At 38.3% G+C, this 22523-nt stretch overlaps 1 protein-coding gene across 1 annotated transcript in view; it reads left to right on the top strand.

Moving 5' to 3' along the window:
- Nucleotides 1-17242: 17242 nt before the first annotated feature.
- Nucleotides 17243-22523, top strand: part of LOC123554805 (peptidyl-prolyl cis-trans isomerase NIMA-interacting 4-like) — a 56913-nt gene continuing 51632 nt past the window's right edge. Inside the window, exon 1 of the mRNA XM_045345154.2 lies at nt 17243-17406. Coding sequence (XP_045201089.1) covers nt 17293-17406 — 114 coding nt within the window. The 5' untranslated portion in view covers nt 17243-17292. The remainder of the gene's footprint in view (nt 17407-22523) is intronic.

Genomic DNA, 22523 nt, shown 5'->3' with positions numbered 1-22523 from the left:
CTATCGGGTAGATAGTGATGAATTTGTATTAATTAAAGTATCTTCAATGTGTATTTTTTGAGGGGGTGTGGAGCATCACTATCACACATTTCCTGATTATTACATTGTTTTTGCATCTTCCTAAGCATTTATGATACATTTAGAGAAAGTGTGTATTAATGTATTTCATGACAACAGTTAATTGAAGCTAAATGTTTTGAGATTGGGCTAAAATACAATTATCTAGACTTTATCGGAAAGATACAAAAATATAAACATTATAGTTCCAAGCGTTAACAAATAAACTAATTAAATCAATTATGGATTATTTGCAATCGTCTATGTAACTCTGACAGAACTTCCCAAGACTGGCAAAACACTAAGTTCAAGACGTTATAAAATAAAAAATGGAAACCCACAGGTAGCCCAACACGACATAAATGAAAATGTTGCAGGCTCGATTTAATTGAGCCTGTTTATGGACGGAAGTGGAAAATGCAAGCTACCGTCCATGCCCTCTAGCCCCGGGTTGAGCAGAACTTATCATTTACACATGTTATAAGTACCAGGAAATAATTTTGAGACATCCGCATATTATTTATGGAATCTTCAATGATACACAGAGTGCAATTCCATGAAAAGCGCGTATGGCCCCCAGATAAAATAAAGGCTTTGCCCTAAATGAGAAAACAATGGGCAGAACTAAATAAACTGGAATTTAGAGAGGGGAGCCTGTATATCACAGAAACTGCCAAAGGACAAAATTAAAAAGCAGGAACCACAACTAAGTCTTTTAAAGCGGGAGTATTGGAACCTCTCCATCCGATATGTTCAAGCTGAAAAATTAAGAAGTACACTAACACAACATAAATGTCGTGCTGAACGATCTGAAGAGATCGAAATATAACAGCTCTGATTAACTGTATTATGGAAGTAGGTTACCTTAATATTTGTATGTGCGCATGTCCAACCGGAAGCTAACGTGACGATTTACGACGACGTTTACGACAAACTAAATGTGTTTGTATATCCATTCTTCTGAAAACAAATCATGGACCTGTCTCCGATCTGATGCTTTATGGTTTAATAATGCAGAAATAATGAATAAATTGCCGCAGAAACGCTTCAAAACAATGTTGCCTTAAAATGACGTCATTGACGTCATGACGTTACGTGTCAGTTGCCGCGCAAAACTAATAGCTTTTATTTTGAAAGTATGTAATTCTGTGCATTTTCTTTATTTGAACTATTTTCAAACAGCCATTATTTGCTGAAATATTTTTTATGAGTCTTTTGCTCTGAATAATAATCAATATTTTGCTTCTTTTATGTAGTTATATTGAAATGTTATGCGGAATGTAAGGAAATGGATGATGGTAACCACGCAATGTTATTTGGAATATAGTTTGGCGAAAGGTTACTTGTTACGGCCATTTTTAAATTAAAAAAATCTTGCAGTTTGATTTGTAACACATATTTTTCAGTTTTCGTTGATAATTTGTTACTTATATACTAAAATTAAAGCTCTAACATTGTTCAAATTTCAGTAGAAAATTGTGGTTTCTTGAACTGAATTGATGTTACCATGGAAACGAAGCCCGTGACCTATATATCTAAATGTAAAATTCAAAAGCCTTTACACTGGTCTATTTAAGGAACACAGCTTCGGCTTTTTATTTTCATTTCAACAATATCCATGAGAATAATAGCAGCATGCTGAACGATTTTTCCATGAAAATTGCAAGACGAAGGGTACTGCTGTAAGTATTTTAAGCTGAGAATTTTTTTTGAATAATTGCAAATAACACGAAAATATAACTTACGTTAGAAATAATATGTTTTAAAGCTACATTAACAAGAAAGATAATTTTATTCAATATTCTTTATAAAAAATTACGACAATCAGCAAGATATAAGCTTTTTTAACATCTCTGTTGCCATGGTTACTGTAAACTTTAAGAAAAATAGGGTACCATGTAAAGTGCTTGGTATTATATTACCCAAATATTCCATGTTGGTCATTAACAGAATGGCACTGAAGCCGTCGAAAACCCCGTTTTTATACATAGTTGTTTAAAAATGATAGAAAATGCTTTACGATGGAAACACGAGCCCCACGACATATACATTTTAAGCCTATATTAGAAAGCTAACGTGCATACTAGTAAAATTATCAATTATGCAGACTTCTACAGATATCAGTGAAACTAAAATACACTGAAAAGTGTTAAATATCCGTATTTTCCTTCTTCTTTCAATATAAAATACCTTTGGAGGGTCATGTTCTTCAAACCTGGATAAAAATTGAACTTGAAGGGACAGAGATAAACGGAATTGAGATCGTAGCAGTTAAAACATCATATTACACGAAATACAAAAAATTGCTGCGGTTCAACTAATTTGAATTTACCCTGGTAACAAGGTAACCTACCTCCTTAAGAGAATCCCTCTGATAAATTATGTTAAAATTTTAGGTTTTGGTAGGCTATATTATTCAAATATTCATATCTACTGTAGGCCTATCCTTAGATTATGATTTTTAAGATTCTTTAAATAGGGAATTCACGACATACAGTATTGTTTACTTTTTATACTCAGAGAGTGCTACTTCTGAGGTTAAAAGCAGCAAACGTTCGGTACTTGCCCATGTACGTGAAACTACTATCAGTTCAACCAGATGCCTGTGTGTAAAACTCTACTGGTCTGCACTATCATTTCATGCTGCAAATATGGCCAAATAAATAGCTTAAAACTGGTAGTAGGTGGTCTATGAATGTGCACATCAACTTCTGCATACCAAAATGTTCGTCAGAATATGTAGTTTTCAGAACTGCCAGATGCCAGTTTCTAGTCACTGGGCAAAGTCCTCAAATTCAAGATGGCCGCCAACATGGCCGCTGATACATGAAAATGATACCCAATGCATAAAATTGCAAAATAAAAGCATTTAACTGTTATAAATTAATTTGAAGTTAATATAAAAATGTTCAAGTTTTAAATCTTCAAAATTGTACGCATTTATTGATATGAAATACAACTTTTTGACACATTTTGTACCAATTTTATATGGACTTAAATGTGATAAATACTTTCTTGAAATTTTCTTGAACATACGGTCAATACATTTTGTTTGCATTCCTCTATTTACTGTTGTTCCTTACACAATGCAATCCCGTGTTGAACAAGTGAAAACAAATTGTAATAACATTATTATTTTGTTAAAGGATACATTCAATTTATTGATAATATATATATGTAAGTGGGTGGGGTAATTCAATATAGAATATATCTAATAACAGGTAAAATAAAAAGTAAATTGATAATCATCTTCAGTTATATATACATCCTACTATAGTTTTATTATCAAAACAATGTATAAAGTAAATATGTATTTAGATGAAACGTACCAAGTTTATTTTAAAAAATGGCCGCCAAGATGGCTGTCGCAATGTTTTTGCTATGACTTATAGCGAGCTCGAAGAGCAGGCCCGAAGGGCCTGCTCGAGAATCGAGCTTTACGGTAACGCAAGTATACTTTCACACTTGGTGATGGATTTGAAAAGTTTCGTCGGAAGTTTTAAAAAAGCGCACCCTAGCGGACTGGTGCTCACAGGAAGTACTTCTTTCCGGAGTGAATACAGAACTTCATTCAATTGCTAAAAATTACTCATCACTTAACAATAATGAAAAAAATGATTTCCAGTTGTTTGAAAAAAATATTGTTTTCATTTAGAAGATCAAGCATCGGCCAGAAAATGGAAAAAATGTCATAATAAGCCAAAAGAAACGGGAACGCGGTAATGACGTCACCGTAACACCGGCTTCCCATAAATTTTGCAACGTATGCTATTCACTGTTATAGGTATGGTGACACTAAATGTAGACTTTTTCAGTGAATAGGTTCTCCTGAGTTCTTGTGACTAGTGAATAGTTTCTTTGTGACAAATAAATGATGCATAATATTTTCAGGTAAATCCGATTTCTTTGAGCTCGCTTTGAGGCTTTCCCTTATTTCATATTATTTTATACCGGCAGCAAAACCTTTGAAGAATATGCTTGTTGATTTCTTTGCGTTATTGTTCCTTCTCAAGAGAAGGAACACTTATGGTGAACATGTCACACTTGACTGAACATGTAATGGATGCAAGGGTATCATCAAAGGAATCCGATTTCCCGTAGGGCGCCGCCATCTTGGACTCATGCATATTCATTACAAATAGCCTCTAGCCCAATATGTGTTTACGCATAATCAATCTTTATTTCAGTCTTTATAGTGCAATACAACTACTAAAATAACAGAACAACAAGACACAATAATAAAGTTTAAATCATGTAACTCCTCAATTGAATATATTATAGTAAAGAATCGAGATTAATGAAATGAATATGAATATGCATCATCTAAAAATAGACTCCCGCCAAAAAAAAATTACGTAATGAAATTGTCCCTGGTCACGTGATTTTTTTAGCTTCTAACGTTTCGAATTTGCAGGTGCTTTCTTTTGCGTACTTTTTTTTACTCTTCCTGATTTGTTTTTCGAATCGTAAAATGCACGTATTAAATTTCTTTGTGTTAAGTGTGCAGGTACTCGCTGGTGTAGTCGCGTGATGAAAATATCCGGAACACAGACTGCAAGACAAATGCTTCCAAATAGCAGAACATGTACTGCACTTGCTCATATTAAAAAAACAATTTTGGGTTATGATAAAACTGTTAATACTTAGATTAGTTCTTAATTAAGTTTGCACCAATAATGACAGCACATATTTTTCTCATTGCATTATTAAACATTTGTAACATTATGCTTAAACAATATCCCTTAAAAAGAATATTTTATATGCGCTAGAAGGAACCTTTTGGTAAGCTAAATCTTGTAACAGTCGTACATATGAAACAGAACATAGGTATATACATCCATACCAGATATAGGTTATAAATGTAAATATTCATATACAAATATCTAGTAAATGAATCTTTCCCCTACACCAAATACACAGTGAATGAACACTGCTTAATTAAATTACCTAGATCAAGGGAAACTTTCCCTTACACCAAAGTTACAGGAAATAACGAAATTGTCCGCTCTTCTATTGGAAATACAGGGCCCCGAGTATTTTTGGCTGTGAGGATCAAAACACCCGTTGTGCACGTTCCAATAATTTCTGCCACTGTCTGGGCAATCATGCCCAACAAATGCGGGCTGCCAAATCTGGAAACACCGAGGGACAAACTTGCCAAAAAATGTGGGCTGCCAAATCTGAAAACCCCATGGGACAAAATGCTCAACAAATGTGGGCTGCCAAATCTGAAAACCCCATGGGACAAAATGCCCAACAAATGTGGGCTGCCAAATCTGAAAACCCCCATAGGACAAAATACTGAGCATTCGACTCCAGCATTAACAAACTATCGGGAATTTATTATTTCCAGTCGGTGACCTGGTGAATACTCAAAATGGCCTGGACATTCCCTGCCAACCATCTGGTAAATGCAGGAAGAAATAGATCCTTGAGAACATACACTATACAAAATGGTAACCTCCCTGGTTTAATATCTTACATCATATAAAATTTACAAGGGTAATCTCCCCTTTGTCATACTTCCTAATCTGACCAATCATAAAATAGGCAATTCGCGTACATTATATACAATTACAAGTGTAAACTCCCCTGTCTTATATATTCTGAATTGATCGGTTGTAAAATTTCACCTACATTATGTATAATTTACAAGGGAACTCCCACTGTGTACATCAAAATATAAATATAAAAACTAAGACTCCTACCGTGATCATCACGGAGGACACCCTACCTTATTTGAATTTTGCTTACTCTTGAAAAGTGACCCTCCGGTCAGACGGAGAATCACTCTGCTCCTCCAGTTTAGGGCAGTCTCTTCTCACGTGATCTCCCTGACAAGTAAAGTATCTCCCTGGAGATCTAGGCAAAGTACGATTCTTCAGCCAATGACTTCCCCCACAATTAAAGCAGCCTCCCCCATTCCGACAAGGACTACCATATCTACCCGGACTGTTTTCCCGAGACTTATTTCTTCCGGGACTATACAGAGAGGGAGACAATGATTGATCAACTTTGGCGGTAAGCTCAGACATAGCTTTCAAAAATCTGTCTGCTGCTTAGTATAGTTTTCTTGGTATTTAAGTTGGCTTTTGCTAGCGGTCTCCTGGACTTTAATCATACTGTTTAGTAACTCTGAGAGGACATGTTGCGTTGGGGTTGGAACGACTTTAGAACTAATAGTCGGACTTGAACTATCTGAGTCTGTACTGGAGGCAAGCCTCTCTGAACGTCTGGGAATTGACTCCTTGTAGCCCTAATATTTGGACATTCCTTATGCGGAGACACATTGCCATGTAATGCATTATGGCACTGTTGAAATTCCTTAGCACGTTCTAAGCACGAGCGTACCGAATTCAGTTTGAGATGGATCACATGTTCAGCTGCACTTACGTCCCGCATTCCATAACAAAAACGGGTTACAGCCTGTGATTCTATCAATGCCTGGTCAACGGATGGAAATGCCTCGGTGGCCAATTCTAACACCCTATCTGACAAATCGCCAAGGCTCTCATCCGGGCGTTGTGTAGCAGACTGAAGTTGGACTAGATATCTTTCAATTGGGGTGGGGGGGGGGAGGGGGTTGTTAAATCCCCAAAATTCCGTTCAAGTTCTATAGTTAGTTCTGCATTGGAGATGTTAGGCCTACATCTGACTGAGTTTGAGAAGAACTCCCCTGCCTTCGCGGAAAGGTTCAATTCTATATGAAATTTGCTCTGTTCTTCCCCCACTTATTAAAACGTGCATATGTTTCAAACTAATGACGGAAGGTTCGCCAACTTGAGGTGCCATCATATGGTGGCAGTTTTGGCAGCTTAAAGTCTCTTTTGGAATTGTCTTATGGTCTTGCAGAAGGTTGTGCGAGGGCAACCCCATTTTGGTTCATAAGCCGCACACCCGAGCTATTATAGTCTTGCAAACCAGAATTACTGGGGAGCACGTAAGGCGCCTGCTGTTGAGTCCCCAATAGCCCTTGGGGGCCCAGGTTTCATGGTTCAAGATGGAACCATTGGTTGGTAAATTGGCTGGAGCCACAACACTCACTTGATGTTCATAAGGGGTTGTATCTCTTGAATCCGAATAGAACCAGAACCTCCCAAAGGGTACATAATCTGAGCCGCAATCGACTCATTTACCCTAGGTAAGATCTGTGCCCTTGTGGCAGACACTTGGAACGGTGCCCTAGCATGCATATTTGCATAAGCTGGGGTGCGGATCATGGGAGTAGCCATGGCATCAGATGGCATTGAAGCAGCCATAGTGTATGGTGTCGAGGCCACTAAAGATACATTAGCGGGCATTTGCGCAAAGGACGCAGTCGTATGGTAAGATGGCAATGCAGCAACTGTAGTATTTGGGATTGAGGCCAGACCGGACCCAGCTATACTGGTTGGAATGGATTGAAATCAAACGATACCCATTCCGGGTGCCAGGGGTTGACGCAAATGACCACCCCTGGGTTGCGCTATGCGAGAGGGAGCTTGTATATTTGAACTAAGTGTGCCACTCGTACAGTAGGGTGTTTGTGCAACAACATGGTCACTAGCTCCATGTGGAAAGGATCGAACCACCGTTTGTTCCACCGGTGAGATGTGGTACAGGAGCCATAGCCGGTACATTTGTACTAATTCTAGGGGCCTGAACCCCTGTGCCAACCAAAGGGTAGGGTGGTCGCACCAGAGCGTTTTGATCAGGTGGACGGATATTATTCCAAATGCTACTTGTGGGTTTTGGTGCAGAAACTGTTGCGGGTATATTTGTGTCAATAGTAGGGGGTGATCGCCTGTGCTACCCATATGGTAGGGTGGTCTAGCAATAGTATTCTGGCCTTCGTCAGGTGGACGGGATTGATCCCAAGTGCCACTTGTAGGATGTAGTGCGGGCACAGTTCCTGGCACATTTGAACCAGTTGTAGGGCCCTGCAGCGCTGCTCCTCCCCTATAATTGAGTGGTTGTACCAAAGTGGACTGTTTTATGTCGGGCTGACACAGCCTATTCCATATTTCACCCTGAGATTGTTGTACCCTACCCAAAACTGGTACAGCTGTACCATGATGAGGGTCAAGTACCCCACTCCCACTCATAGGATATAGCGGCATATACTTGGATGCTGGTACAATTGTACCCTTTTGCAGGGCACGTTCCCCGGAACCACTGAAAAGATAATTTGACACAAAAGCTGATAAGAGCGTATTCGTACCAGGCGGAGGTACTTGCCCCACGGTACCACTACTAAGACACGGATGCGGGCGTATTTGTACCATGTGGAGGTACTTGTCCTCCGGTGCCACTACTAATAATACTTGGCACGGAAACCGATGTGGGCGCATTTGTACAAGCGGAGGTACTTGTCCCCCAGTACCTCTTGATATCATAGTCAGAACTGGTTTATATGCAGCAGGAGTCTGGCACACTTTGCCAGCATAGAGGTTCGATGCTGCTTGATCCGTCGGTTCAGACATACGGGAGGCGGGGGCACGGCCCCTCTGAATATTCGCGTGATGCTATACCAAAGATGAACTCTTTTCATTTGTATTTGGATAAGGGGAATGATCCCTCGTGCCACCCATAAGATTCGAAGATGTATGCATTGCTGGATCAGACATACGGGAGGCGGGGGCTTGGCCCCTCTGAATATTCGCGTGATGCGATACCAAAGATGAACTCATTTCATTTGTATTCGGGTAAGGGGTATGATCCCTCGTGCCACCCGTAAGGTTCGAAGATGTATGCGTTGCTGGATCAGACATAAGGGAGGTAGGGGCTTGGCCTCTCTGAATCTTCGCGTGATGCGATATCAAAGATGAACTCATTTCATTTGTATGCGGGTGAGGGGTATGATCCCTCGCGCCACCCGTAAGGCTCGAAGATGTCTGCATTGCTGGACCAGACATACGGGAGGCGGGGGCTCGGCCCCTCTGAATATTCGCGTGATGCGATCCCAAAGATGAACTCATTTCTATAGATATAAATAAGCATTTTTTTCTACAGAAACGACTTAATTACGTCTTACAAGTAAACTTTAAATCACAAATACATTTTATGTATAAGTTGTGCGTATTTGACGTATACAAAGATACCCCATTAAAAAGTGCCTAGATAGCTTCCTGCATATGTTCTCAAAGATCTTCTTCAATTCAAGGCTTTTCTACATTTTGTTCTGCTACAATTACCTCATAAGTTACAAAGTATGAGAAAACATGTGCTTTCTTAGATAACAAATAATTAAAATTAAGATGTTGCTATTTCAAAACCATGACTTACATGTGTCTTATTGCAAAGAATGACCAACACAGTATTCTTACTACAAGTATATGTTTATTAAATGAGTGCGCCTTAACAACTGCTGAAACAACATCCCAAACTGGGTGTGTATAAAATATACGCATGCGCTGTGAGTATACTACATTATCTACATAATGATACATCTCCCCTTTTGGCAAAGAACAAGGAACACAATTTCTGAAAGCTAAAATAAAATAAATCAAAATACTCCAAATTTACTATAACGTAAAATTTCTTTCATCAAGTCTGTTTCTCCATGAATGGCATATTTTTGCTATCAGCACTTAATTATCTCTGTTCACTGTTTACATAGCACGCGTGTTCCGCTATCTAATGTTATCATATTACATTGTTTCAATTAATCTTGTCGGAGGTTTAACTGCCCTGCCAGATCTACTCATATATGTTTTTTCACTTGCTTCATTATCTGACCTTTTATTGCTTTTATCAGAGAATTGTGAAATACAGTCAGAATTTTCTTGAGGCGCCGAAAGGTTGTTATTTTCCACATTTTGCATGTCAACTTCAGGTATGCACTCTTTTGATTCATTGGTTTGTAACAAGTTAAAGCATACCAAAAGTTCCTTCTAGGGCTCATCTATATAAATTAGGGATGGCAACGAATAGCATTTTTGGTATTCGAATATTCGGTCAACCTTCCGAACGAATATTCGAATATTCGGTCATCAAGTGATCAACAAATCAGCTCAAAATCCTACGTGTTTTTCATACCCTAATCAGCGACATGCATTAATTCTACTTTCGTTTACACCGGAAGTCATTGACGAATTAAAACTGACAAATCGTTCTCATCGCTTGTTTATCTTTTGGAGTATAAAATACTCGTTGTTTGCCTTTATATACAAATAATTTATATAGAATTTATTTATTTCTTACAGGGGTGTAGCCCTCGCGTAAGTGAAGTTTTTCAACGCATATTACACGTAACCGACTTCTTATAGGATGATCGCGTGAAATACTTCAAAGGCATTGCTTGCATTTTGACAGTAGATTCACTTCGGGTGGGATAAGGGTAATTTAAAGGAAAAAATGGCTTAACTTTAAGTCTCTTTGTCTGAAAATTGAGTATAGATTTTTTTTTAAAAAAGTTAACCATACAAAATGCATTTATTCGTCATTTCATTCAGATAATCCGATTTACGTCAAAAAATGATATGCATCCCATTTGACTTGTTTGCTACACTTTTCGGCATTTTTCTTTACACAAATACGTCTTTTATCGACTTTGATTGAAATCCGAGTAATTAGTTGAAGTGATGTCTGATCATTTTTAATTACACACGGTTCGCACCTACCGAAAACAAGGCGAGCTCTAACGGATTTACATCAATTTGTGACCATTAAAAATTTCTAAAGGTAAGCAATTAGCGGTATTAACTACGAGTACACTGTCATCACCATAGCGATGTACAATCTCGGTAGGCTAATAATTATACAAGTTTAAGTTTCAAACTTTGCTAATATACAAAATGACACGTCTGACAAAGAAAGAAGTCATTTTCGCGCGAATTTATAATGAAAGCGGGTTTCGGCAAATTAGATAAACAAACATTTTTTGTTCTTTTCCGAATATTCGAATAGTGAAACAGTATTCGAATATTCGTGTAATGAACGAATATTCGAATATTCGTTGCCATCCCTAATATAAATATAAAATGACCATCTTGTAAAATTTTGGTTGCAATGTCTGTTTTATACTGTAAAAAATATCAGGTAAGTATTTACGCTAGTTATTTAACATAAATTGTTAAATCCAACAACAAATTAAATCTGTTACCTGTTTCAATAGAGTAAATATGGTACTGAGACAATTGACCTAGTATTCATGTGTGAATTTGTTACACATAATTATAAGAGGGTCGCAATGGGGTTTGTTTTCATATATTAACCATGCATTTGAAGGTAATGATAATATTTGGTTGTTTACATTTAGATTTGCTGATATATGTCTATCTGGTGAATGTACATATGTTATGTTCAGGAGAAAATAAAAGAACCAATTAATCATCATCGGGGTTTAGTATTGTGTAACCCATGGATTCCCCCCAGTTGAGAAAGAATAGTTTAACGTCACAGGTTATTTCTAAGGTCACGGAGTTTTATTGGCCGGCTTGTAATGACAACAGCTTTAGGTACCAGTAGCTCAGTCAAGTGTGAATTATTAAACTGGAATATTCCTTCTCAAGAGAAGGAATAACAAATGCCTCCTATTGCGACGATATGTGTTACCGCCAGGTGTTTTAACAGAGTATGACCTATCATGGTGTTTTTGCACTACTACTGCAGGACTCCAATTTTTATTTGCTTGCTGTATTCGTGCCGAATCTCCTATTTCTAATGGTGGTAAATGCTTGGCTGTCATATCATAATACACTTTCTCCCTTTCCTTGTTTGCTGACAATTTCTCACGAATGACCTTGTGTGAGATTTGCCGGGGAAGTAATTGTGACTTAGCAACTGGCAACACTGACCTAATTTGACGTTGGAACATAATTTCACTGGGTGAAAAACCTATTTTAAGTTTTGTAACCCTATATTCTTGTATTCCTATCATTGGGTCGGTGCCTGACGCTCTGGCCTTCGTGAAAATGCGCTTACAGATTTTCACGTACGCTTCCGCAAAACCATTACCGGAGCTGTGGTAAGGACTTGTGGTCTGGTGTGTAAAATCCCAGAGCTTTGCAAAGTTTGCAAACTCATGAGATGCATAGCATGGCCTATTATCAGATACTACAATTTCTGGTATGCCAAATCTAGCAAATATGCCCTTGAGCCTACTTGTAACTGTCGAACTTCTACAGTTAGGCAGCTCTTTGACCTCAAAGTAATGTGAATAATGGTCAGCGACTATCAAAAAGTCTTTGCCATTGAACTCAAATAGGTCCGTGCCAACTACCTGCCATGGGTATTCTGGAACTTGGGTGTAGACAAGCGGTTCTTTCTGGTTTGAGTCTCTGTGTTGCAAACATACAGGACATTTCAGAACGAGATCTTTAATTTCCTGGGTGATTCTAGGCCAGAAAACAATATCACTTGCTCTACTTATTGTTTTCTCTATTCCCATATGACTTGAAGAATGTAGTTTTGACCATAAGTCTGCCCTTAGGGATTTAGGAATAACAATTTTGTGACCCTTCATTATTACCCCATCCATGACGGTAAGCTCATCCCTGTAATTCCAGAAATCTAGCAGTTCTGACTTGCAGTGATTTCTTTCATCAGCCCAACCTTCAATAATGACTTGCTTCAGGGACAAAAGTTGTTCGTCCCTGTCAGTATTGACCTTGATTTCTTGTAATTTCCGGTCACTTACCGGTAAGCTTCTTTTGACCATATTAACCTGGACTTCTACAGTTTCCGTCAGGAACGGATATGTATCCTTTACCGGAAATCTAGACAAAGTATCCGGTAAAGGAATCTGAGTTCCCTGCCTATAAGTGACATCTATATCATACTGTGAAATGTTTAAGAGCAGCCGCTGTAACCTAACAGGTGCAGCAAATAAGGGTTTCTTACATATAGCTATCAATGGTAAGTGGTCTGTAACTACTTTGACTTTTTTCCCATACACCCACTGGTGGAATTTCTTCAAGCCAAATACCAGTCCAAGACACTCTAACTCAATCATAGCATAGTTCATTTGGCTTGGCGTAAGACTTTTACTGGCATAACCTATAGGTCTACCTTCTTGAAGGAGTGTGGCCCCAAGTCCTGACCTACTTGCGTCGGTTTGCAACTCTAAGGGTTTGGCCAGGTCATAGAAAGCAAGGACAGGAGCTTGCGTTATGATATCAATCATCTGATCATAAGCTTGCTGCTGTGATTCACCCCAGAGAAATTCTACATCTTTCGCCAATAATTCTCGTAAGGGCAAAGTGACCTCAGATAGCCTAGGTGCATATCTAGCGAGATACTGACTCATGCCAAGTACCGTTCGAGTTGTGACCTATTTTCCGGGATAGGCATTTCTCGAATTGCAGACACCTTGTCTGGATCTGGGCTAAGACCTTGTTTAGATATCACATGACCGAAATAACTAATCTGGGACTGCCCAACCTCCAGCTTATCTGGATTAAGGCGTATACCTTGTTCTAGTAACCTTTGGAGCACTGCTCTCAAATTCGCATCATGCTCCTCCCTTGTTTTGCCATATACTAAAATATCGTCTACTATGGCAGCTACCCCTGGGAGACCCTCAAATATTTCGTCTATTTTCTTTTTGAACAGATCCATGGCAGACGAAATACCCATTGGAAGCCTCAGATACCTGTACCTCCCAAATATGGTATTGAATGTAGTCAACATGGAAGACTTCTCTGTCAAATGCATGGCCCAGTAACCTGACCTAGCGTCTAATTTTGTAAAAAATGTAGCACCGTTTAGCTGGGGAAGTATGTCATCCAGTGTTTTTGTCGGATGATAAGGACGTTGAATGTTTCTGTTCAAGTCACCCGGATCAAGTACTATTCGCAAGTCACCGGATTTTTTCTGTACTGTCACCATTGAATTGACCCACTCAGTAGGCTCACTTACTTTTGTAATGACCCCCAATTTCTCCATCTTATCTAGCTCCTTCTTGCATTTATCTCGTAATGCAACAGGAATCCTACGTGGAGGATGAACCACAGGTTTAGCATCATGTTTCAGATGAATAGAACATTGCCCTGGAATAGAGCCAATGCCCTTAAAAACCTGGGAATATTCATTCAGCACTGCTGTTTTGTTAAGCGGGGAGGATACATAATTGGAAGTGACAGCATGTGCGAGTTTAACTAGGCCAAAATCCATGGAAGTCTGAAAACCAAACAAGGGTGGTGACTGGGTGTCTACTACATGAAATTCTACATACTTGGTCTGTGCAGAAGGTTCATGGGTATACACTGCAGGGTAATGGAACCTAGACAAACTAAAGGGTTGCCATTATAACCTGTGAGCTTCGTTACAGAGGAACAGAGTGCGGTTTTTACACCTAATTGTTGCAATGCAAAATGAGGTAAAATATTCACCTGTGCGCCAGTGTCTATCTTGAAAGAAATTTGTTTCCCAAGAGGTCCAGTTTTAATATCCACAAATGCCTGATTGCACATCTTGTCCACAGCACTAATTACTGTATCGATGTAAATATCCTCAGATGAATCATCAGTCCTCACTTCATTGACACGTTTACTCCTGCACACCCTCGCGTAGTGATTCCATTTTTTACAGTTTCGGCATTGCACTCCCTTCGCCTTACACTGTTTGTCCCCATAGAATTGACCACAGTTTTGGCACGATTTGTGCGCGACATCGGGCTTGTTTTCCGTTGATTTCCGCGACCCGCCTTTGCACTTTATATCTCGTTTTCTCGATTCCTCTTTTTTGTGAGTAGTTTTCCGTACAAAGTTAATAGAAGACGATTCTTGCATGTTATTCATTTGCTCTTGTGCATATTCTACAGTTTGACATATGTCAACAGCTTTCGCCAATGTTAGTTTCTCACCTACTGTCAAAAGCTTCTCTCTAATTTTGGACGACTTTACACCGAACACGATTCGATCTCTAATCAAATCTTCCTTGTAGGCTTCGCCATAAGAACAGTCATTTGCAAGTATCTTAAGTCGTGTGATGAATTGTTCCATGGTATTTTCACCTTGCACTTCATTATTAAATTTGAACCGCGCAAATACTGGGTTTGATTTCGGCTGAACGTGTTTTTCAAATGCGTCGGCGGTAGCTTTTACTGATTTTTTCTGATCAGCTGTCAACACTAAAGTTTTATAAATTTCTCTTCCTTTTTGTCCCATCCATAGGAGCAAGTATGTGATTTGTACTGGTTCATCTTTCCCCTTTAACGGACCCTGGAATATCAATTCCGCGTGACCTCTAAAGGTTTTGAATGTTTCCAACAAATTCGGACTGTCCCAGTCCATTGTAGGCGTCGGTACACCGGTTAAATCCATTATTTAAATCCGATACACTATATGCACTATATGCACAATGATTGTTAATAATCCTGACAAATGCGGATGTATTAAAATCGTTAATTTTCTGACACCATGTCTTATTGTAAAGAATGACCAACACAGTATTCTTACTACAAGTATATGTTTATTATATGAGTGCGCCTTAAGTTAACAACTGCTGAAACAACATCCCAAACTGGGTGTGTATAAAATATACGCATGCGCTGTGAGTATACTACATTATCTACATAATGATACAACATGTACATGTAGATTTCTTAAATCATATTGTGTCAGTTTGTATCAGTCAATATGTGTTCAGTGTATGTTGTTTTGTTTTTGTTTTTTAGAATTTAATAACATTCTAAAGGTTATTTATTCAAATCTTAGAAAAATGTCATTGCAGAGCAGTATTCCATATTTTACTGATATTATCATATCTCACAAGCTTACAAGCTTACAACTGAACACAAAATGTCGAAGATATTATTACGTATGTTGTATATTAATCATTTTTACATTCTCTTTTTACTAGAAAATGACTAGCAAGCAGTTAATAACTTTAAATCAGTATTTTATGTAATTGCTAAAGAAATATTCTATTAAATGCTGTTTTAATCTTCGAATTTACATTTCAGCCTGTTTTAATTACTTTTAGCAAACGAATTTACATTTCAGCCTGTTTAAATTACTTTTAGCAAACATATGTTTACTTAAAGATCGAACCGTGTCATAATGTGAAAATGATATATTTTCATCATTTACTGATTACCCACACCAAAGAGCTATAAAAATAAAAAGATCGGCAACTTGAAAGGCATATAGAGCAAATCTCGCCAAGAAAACGTGACACCTGAACGAGATCTCGTTTACCGGAAGTGACGCGTTTTCCACGCGCCATTTTGTATGCAAAAGAAGGACACGGTCAATTATTCATCGGTAAATTAGTTATCAAGGTATGACCATGCTTCTTTTGATGGTAAGAAACATGCATTTTGTGTCTTAAGACTATTTCACATTAAACTAATGTTGTTTTAGAAGCTAACATGTATTTTAAATATTGCGCTTCACTAAGATAACGCCGATTCACGTTCTGACACGAGATCACGCGAGATTACCGCCAGTTGCCATTCTGTGTATTTCATACTTCTTTGCCCACACCAATTATGAAATTTAGTTTTATTTATGTGGGTATATATGACACATGTTATTCATGTAATAATTCTTTTTCACGTATTTGTTCCGTCAAGAAAAAAAAATTTACACATTAAAAAACCAGCACCTGTACTTAATATGAATTTTAAAGTATTACACATATTTTGTGTAAGTGTACATAGATTTACCCCACCCACTAAGCTGTTTACTTAGCCCTTGATTGTTGGATTAACAGATAATAATTTAATTAAAAGTTATCATTTCAGATACTTATGATATAGTTTATGAAATTCTGAACATAATAAAGCATAAAACTTGTAAAATATAATCAAGCAATTAAAAGTGGTAGAATTATTAAAATAATGTATGTAAAACAACGATTTTTTCTGATCATTTTGCATGCAGAATCCATCATATTTTGTAAGAATATATTTCAATTTACTTAAAGATGAAATATACTATGTTTTAATCTATTCTGCAACAGAAACTAGTATAAGACTAGGACGATGCTTTTAAATTTGAAATATATTGTCCAGTCAATATGTACTGGTATAGTATGATTTTTAATTTTCGGCGGCCATATTGGCGGCCATCTTGAATTTGAGCACTTTGCCCACCACTTGTATTCTGGTATCAACTAGTTTTGGAAACTTAAGACTCTTACAAACATTTTGATATATAGTTTGCGATGTGCACATTCGTAGACCACCTACCCACCATGGAAGTGAACTCGTTTGCGACAGTAATTCCCTTTGTGGTCTGCGTTTTACACCTTCCCCTTTAGACGTACCGTTCTCACACTACACCGGCAACTTTCAATTTTGCGAATAACATGCCAAAAAATAAGGGTGGCGGTGGTGGAGGTGGGAAAGGAGCTAAAGGGAAAGGGGCTGAAGGTGGAGGAGATTCGCAACAGAAACAGACAAAGGGAGGGACGGCAGTGAAAGTAAGTAGACCCATACTACATCTAGACTTACAGCTGACTCAGGTTTCAAAAAAGGTGAAAAGTCAGACCCTGGAAACTACCTACCAGTGTCTTTAACTTCAGTGATATGTAAACTCCTTGAAAAGAATATGAGGGAAGCGATTGTAAACCACATGACGAAATATAATCTATTAAGTGACTGTCAGTTTGGGTTCCGGAAGAACAGGAATACTATTCTCCAACTATTAACAGTATAATTTAGAGGACTGGACTGAATACATAGACGATGATGCTCAGGTTGACACTATATAACTTGACTTTCGTAAAGCATTTGACAGCGTTCCACACAAAAGACTAATTCAGAAGGTAGAGGGTTATGGGGTAAAAGGACCACTATTGAACTGGCTACGTAACTTTTTACAAAGGCAGTGGCTAGAGAACCGGAATCGGTTCCCTAGACAGCGAACTTATTCGTCCGGAACCGGTTCTCTAACCAAAATAGCGTGCATAGGCTAGAGTTATTTATTTCTATGCATAATGCTGCCAAAATCCACTTTGTTTCTTGATAAATGTCATGCATATTGTTATCTTAATTAATTTTACCAAAGAAGTATAAAATACACAGAATGGCAACTGGCTGTAATATCGCGTGATCTCGTGTCCGAGCGTGAATTGGCGTTATCTTAGTAAAAACAAACATCGGCAACCATGGAGTTATAATTTGTACCTTTAAAACTACAGTTAAAATACATGTTCACTTTCCCATTTTTAAATGTTATTTGCTTTCAACATGTACTATGTTAAAATTATTTAAATATAAAATAATATTGATTTGTATTTGTGTCATTACATGTTTATAGATGTACAAACTAATTTTAAGGGGCCAACAAGGGTCAACAATGGCCCCCAATAATCTGCTGATCAACCAAAATGGCCCCTTAAGGGTCTCCCCCCCCCCCCCCCCCCTAGTTTCGGACACATTGTGTAATGGGCCATTTCTTGAAAACACGATTTTTACCTCCCCTGAGGCCCTGTGACTCATTTACAACAAAAAAGCAAAGGGCCATGGCCCCTTGTTTATAAATGACCCCCTAGTCACCTCTGGGCTACTAAAATGGCTCGTTATCCCAGTTTAGAGGCACGGACTGACGGACACACGCATGCATATTTCCCGGTATTATAGGCCTATGATATGAAAAAAGTTGTTAGTAATTACACATCGTGTCACTGATGGATCCACTGATGGATGTTGAGGGTCAGGGGAGTGGGGTGAGAGTAGTAACACTTCGTTTGGTACTGACAAATATATTGTAGCTATTCATAACTACTACCACCATTTATCTCCAGTTCAATTAATATAATCATGTAATTCCGGAAGGGAAAAGACGACATTCGACGGGGCAACCTTCGGCAGAATGCAATAATTACGTTTATTACATACTCATTTATAAACTCCGTTAAGTTTCAATAATGAATTGAACCTAAAACGTCAATATTTTTCCTATCTTTTAATAACATTCGCTTAAAATACTTAAAATCATTATATGAAACTGACGTCACAAATGACGTCACACACCCGATATGGAAAAATATTGATGTTTTAGGTTCAATTGAAACTAAAGTCGCGCAAAATTTCCGCTGCAGAACTCGTGCATATTTCTCAATACAAATCTAATAACCTATAATTGTCGTTGTGTCGCCGCGACAGAACAATAACGTAAAAGGATGTCGTGCGCTCGAGATAAGATGTCGTGCGAACGAGATAATTCAATCTTTAAAAATGCATGTCCTAAACATAATACAGTACACTAACATTCAACAGTTTGTCATTGTCCAAATTATCTTTCAATAATCAGTTAAAACGAAAGATTGATTTGTGGATAAGGTGAATGAGCGGTGGTTCATCAAGATCTTGCTCCGCTTCTCGTTTGAAAAATGATGGTAGATCTGTTTGTCCATGAACTTTAGTCCATATCATTATAGAAAGTATTAGAGGAAATACAAACTTTACCATAACAATGCTTAATATGAATTTTCTTAAATGTTATTTTGTATTTTTGTCTTTCAAGTCACAAAATATCAATAAATAAAACAAATAAATTTTAGAATTAACATTGTATAATTAAGTCGATTTATAATAGTTAATGCTGCTCTTTCTTTTCTGTGTGGCATGCAGTATATGTTATCAAATGTTTCAGACCGTAGGTTAAAATCCTGATAATGACCTTGTTAGGTTTTTACAACCACTCCCATTTTCAAGTCACAAAAATACATATACAAGTTGTGTTTTTGAAAACGGTTGATTACAATTTATACTATTACATGTGTAGACTTTATTATGTCTCCCCCCATCTGGGGGAGACATATTGTTTTTGCCCTGTCTGTCCCTCCGCCCGTCAGTCCGTACGTCACACTTGATTTCCGAGCAATAACTGGAGAACCATTTGACCTAGAACCTTCAAACTTCATAGGGTTGTAGGGCTGCTGGAGAAGACGACCCCTATTGTTTTTGGGGTCACTCCATCAAAGGTCAAGGTCACAGGGGCCAGAACATTGAAAACCATTTCCGATCAATAACTAGAGAACCACTTGACCCAGAATGTTGAAACTTCACAGGATGATTGGTCATGAAGAGTAGATGATCCCTATTGATTTTGGGGTCACTCCTTCAAAGGTCAAGGTCACAGGGGCCTGAACATTGAAAACCATTTCCAATCAATAACTAGAGAACCACTTGACCCAGAATGTTGAAACTTCATAGGATGATTGGTCATGAAGAGTAGATGACCCCTTTCGTTTTTGGGGTCACTCCGTCAAAGGTCAAGGTCACAGGGGCCTGAACATTGAAAACCATTTCTGATCAATAACTAGAGAACCACTTGTCCCAGAATGTTGAAACTTCATAGGATGATTGGTCATGAAGAGTAGATGACCCCTATTGATTTTGGGGTCACTTTATCAAAGATCAAGGTCACAGGGGCCTGAACATTGAAAACCATTTCCTATCAATAACTAAAGAACCACTTGACCCAGAATGTTGAAACTTCATAGGATGATTGATCATGAAGAGTAGATGACTTCTATCGATTTTGGGGTCACTCCGTCAAAGGTCAAGGTCACAGGGGCCTGAACATTGAAAACCATTTCCTATCAATAACTAGAGAACCACTTGACCCAGAATGTTGAAACTTCATAGGATGATTGATCTTGAAGAGTAGAAGACTTCTATTGATTTTGGGGTCACTCCATCAAAGGTCAAGGTCACAGGGGCCCGAAAATTGAAAACCATTTCCGGTCAGTAACTTGAGAACCACTTGACCCAGAATGTTGAAACTTAATAGGATGATTGGTCATGCAGAGTAGATGATCCCTAACGATTTTGGGGTCACTCTGTTAAAGGTCAAGGTCACAGGGGCCCGAACATTGAAAACCATTTCTGGTCAGTAACTTGACAACCACTTGACCCAGAATGATGAAACTTCATAGAATGATTGGTCATGCAGAGTAGATGACCCCTAACGATTTTGGGGTCACTCTGTTAAAGGTCAAGGTCACAGGGACCATTTCCAATCAATAACTTAAGAACCTCACAACCCAGAATGTTGAAACTTCATAGGTTGATTGTTCATGCAGAGTAAATGACCCCTATTGTTTTTGGGGTCACTCCGTTAAAGGTCAAGGTCACCGGGGTCTGAACATTGATAACCAGTTCCGATCAATAACTTGAGAACCACTTTACCCAGAATGTTGAAATTTCATAGGATGATTGAACATGCAGAGTAGATGACCCCTATTGATTTTGGGGCCAGTCTATTAAAGGTCAAGGTCACAGTGGCCTGTTCATGTAAAATCATTTTTTTGGAAATAACTTGAGAACCACTTGACCTAGAATGTCGAAACTTAATAGGATGATTGGACATGCAGAGTAGATGACCCCTATTTATTATGAGGTCACTTGATCAAAGGTCAAGGTCACAGGAGCCTGAACAGTGACTTGAGAACCACTAGGCCGAGAGTGTTGAAATTTAGCGGGATAACTGGACATGCCAAGTAGATGATCCCTATTGCAGCCAACCATCAGTGTCGCTTTGACTTTCGCTCCTGACCCCTATTGACTTCTTGCCTATAGGACTTTGCATTGGGGGAGACATACGCTTTTTTACAAAAGCATTTTCTAGTTTTATTTTGTTTTTACTATAAAATGGTTAAATATCATATTGATATATCAATTAACTAATTCTTTATATATCGGGAAGGTAAGAAATTAAATGAATTGAAAATTATGGTATGTTTGTAGAATAAATAAAAGGGAGACTTGTGTCACCCTTGGATAAATTGATCATTTTCTCTTTCCTTTAAAAAATGGCAGTGGCTAGAGAACCGGAATCGGTTCCCTAGACAGTGAACTTATTCGTCCGGAACCGGTTCTCTAGCCATTGAAACTTCATGCGGATTCTTTGATCAGTTTGTAACACCTCGGCATTTCACGTTCAAAGATATGTGATCAATACTAATTAACAGCAATTACTTAATTTGTTTTAAATGTTTCTTTTATTGTTTTATACCTTTTAATTTTACATTTCAAATTTATTTCGGCTTGCTCCAATGCTGACTATTTCCGCATTCATTCGTACAAGTTTATTTATCATTCCAATATGGCAGACAGTATGCGGCGAGTACACTTTTGGAGACACGGTAAACACAGATAAATGAAAGGGCATTGCTTGCTGAAAATTGAAATGTTAAATTTATTAAGATATTAACATGCATAATACTTAACAAAAGAAACAAAGTGAATTTCAGCAGCTTTATGCATACAGTACAGCTAGCGCGGAACCTTCATTTGAACACCCGTCGCCGCGATTCCAATTTGCGTGTTTGTTTTTACTGTCCGCCGCGACGGGTGTCATATCGGATATTTCGGGTGTTCAGGAATGGTCATTGCCGGAGGCAGCGAACGCCGCGCGTTGCAATGGACGGACGCGATGGTCCGTGGTGGTCAGCCGCGAGGAAACCTGGTGTTCATTTAATACTTTATATACGCCCGTTTGAAAAACGGGACGTATTATGGGAACGCCCCTGGCGGGCAGATGGGCGGGCGGGCGGCGTCCACAGACCTTGTCCGGAGCATATCTTCT

Source organism: Mercenaria mercenaria, chromosome 7 (genome assembly GCF_021730395.1).
Source record: "Mercenaria mercenaria strain notata chromosome 7, MADL_Memer_1, whole genome shotgun sequence".
Classification (NCBI taxonomy): Eukaryota; Metazoa; Mollusca; class Bivalvia; order Venerida; family Veneridae; genus Mercenaria; species Mercenaria mercenaria.
This window is presented reverse-complemented; position numbering and strand designations above follow the sequence as displayed.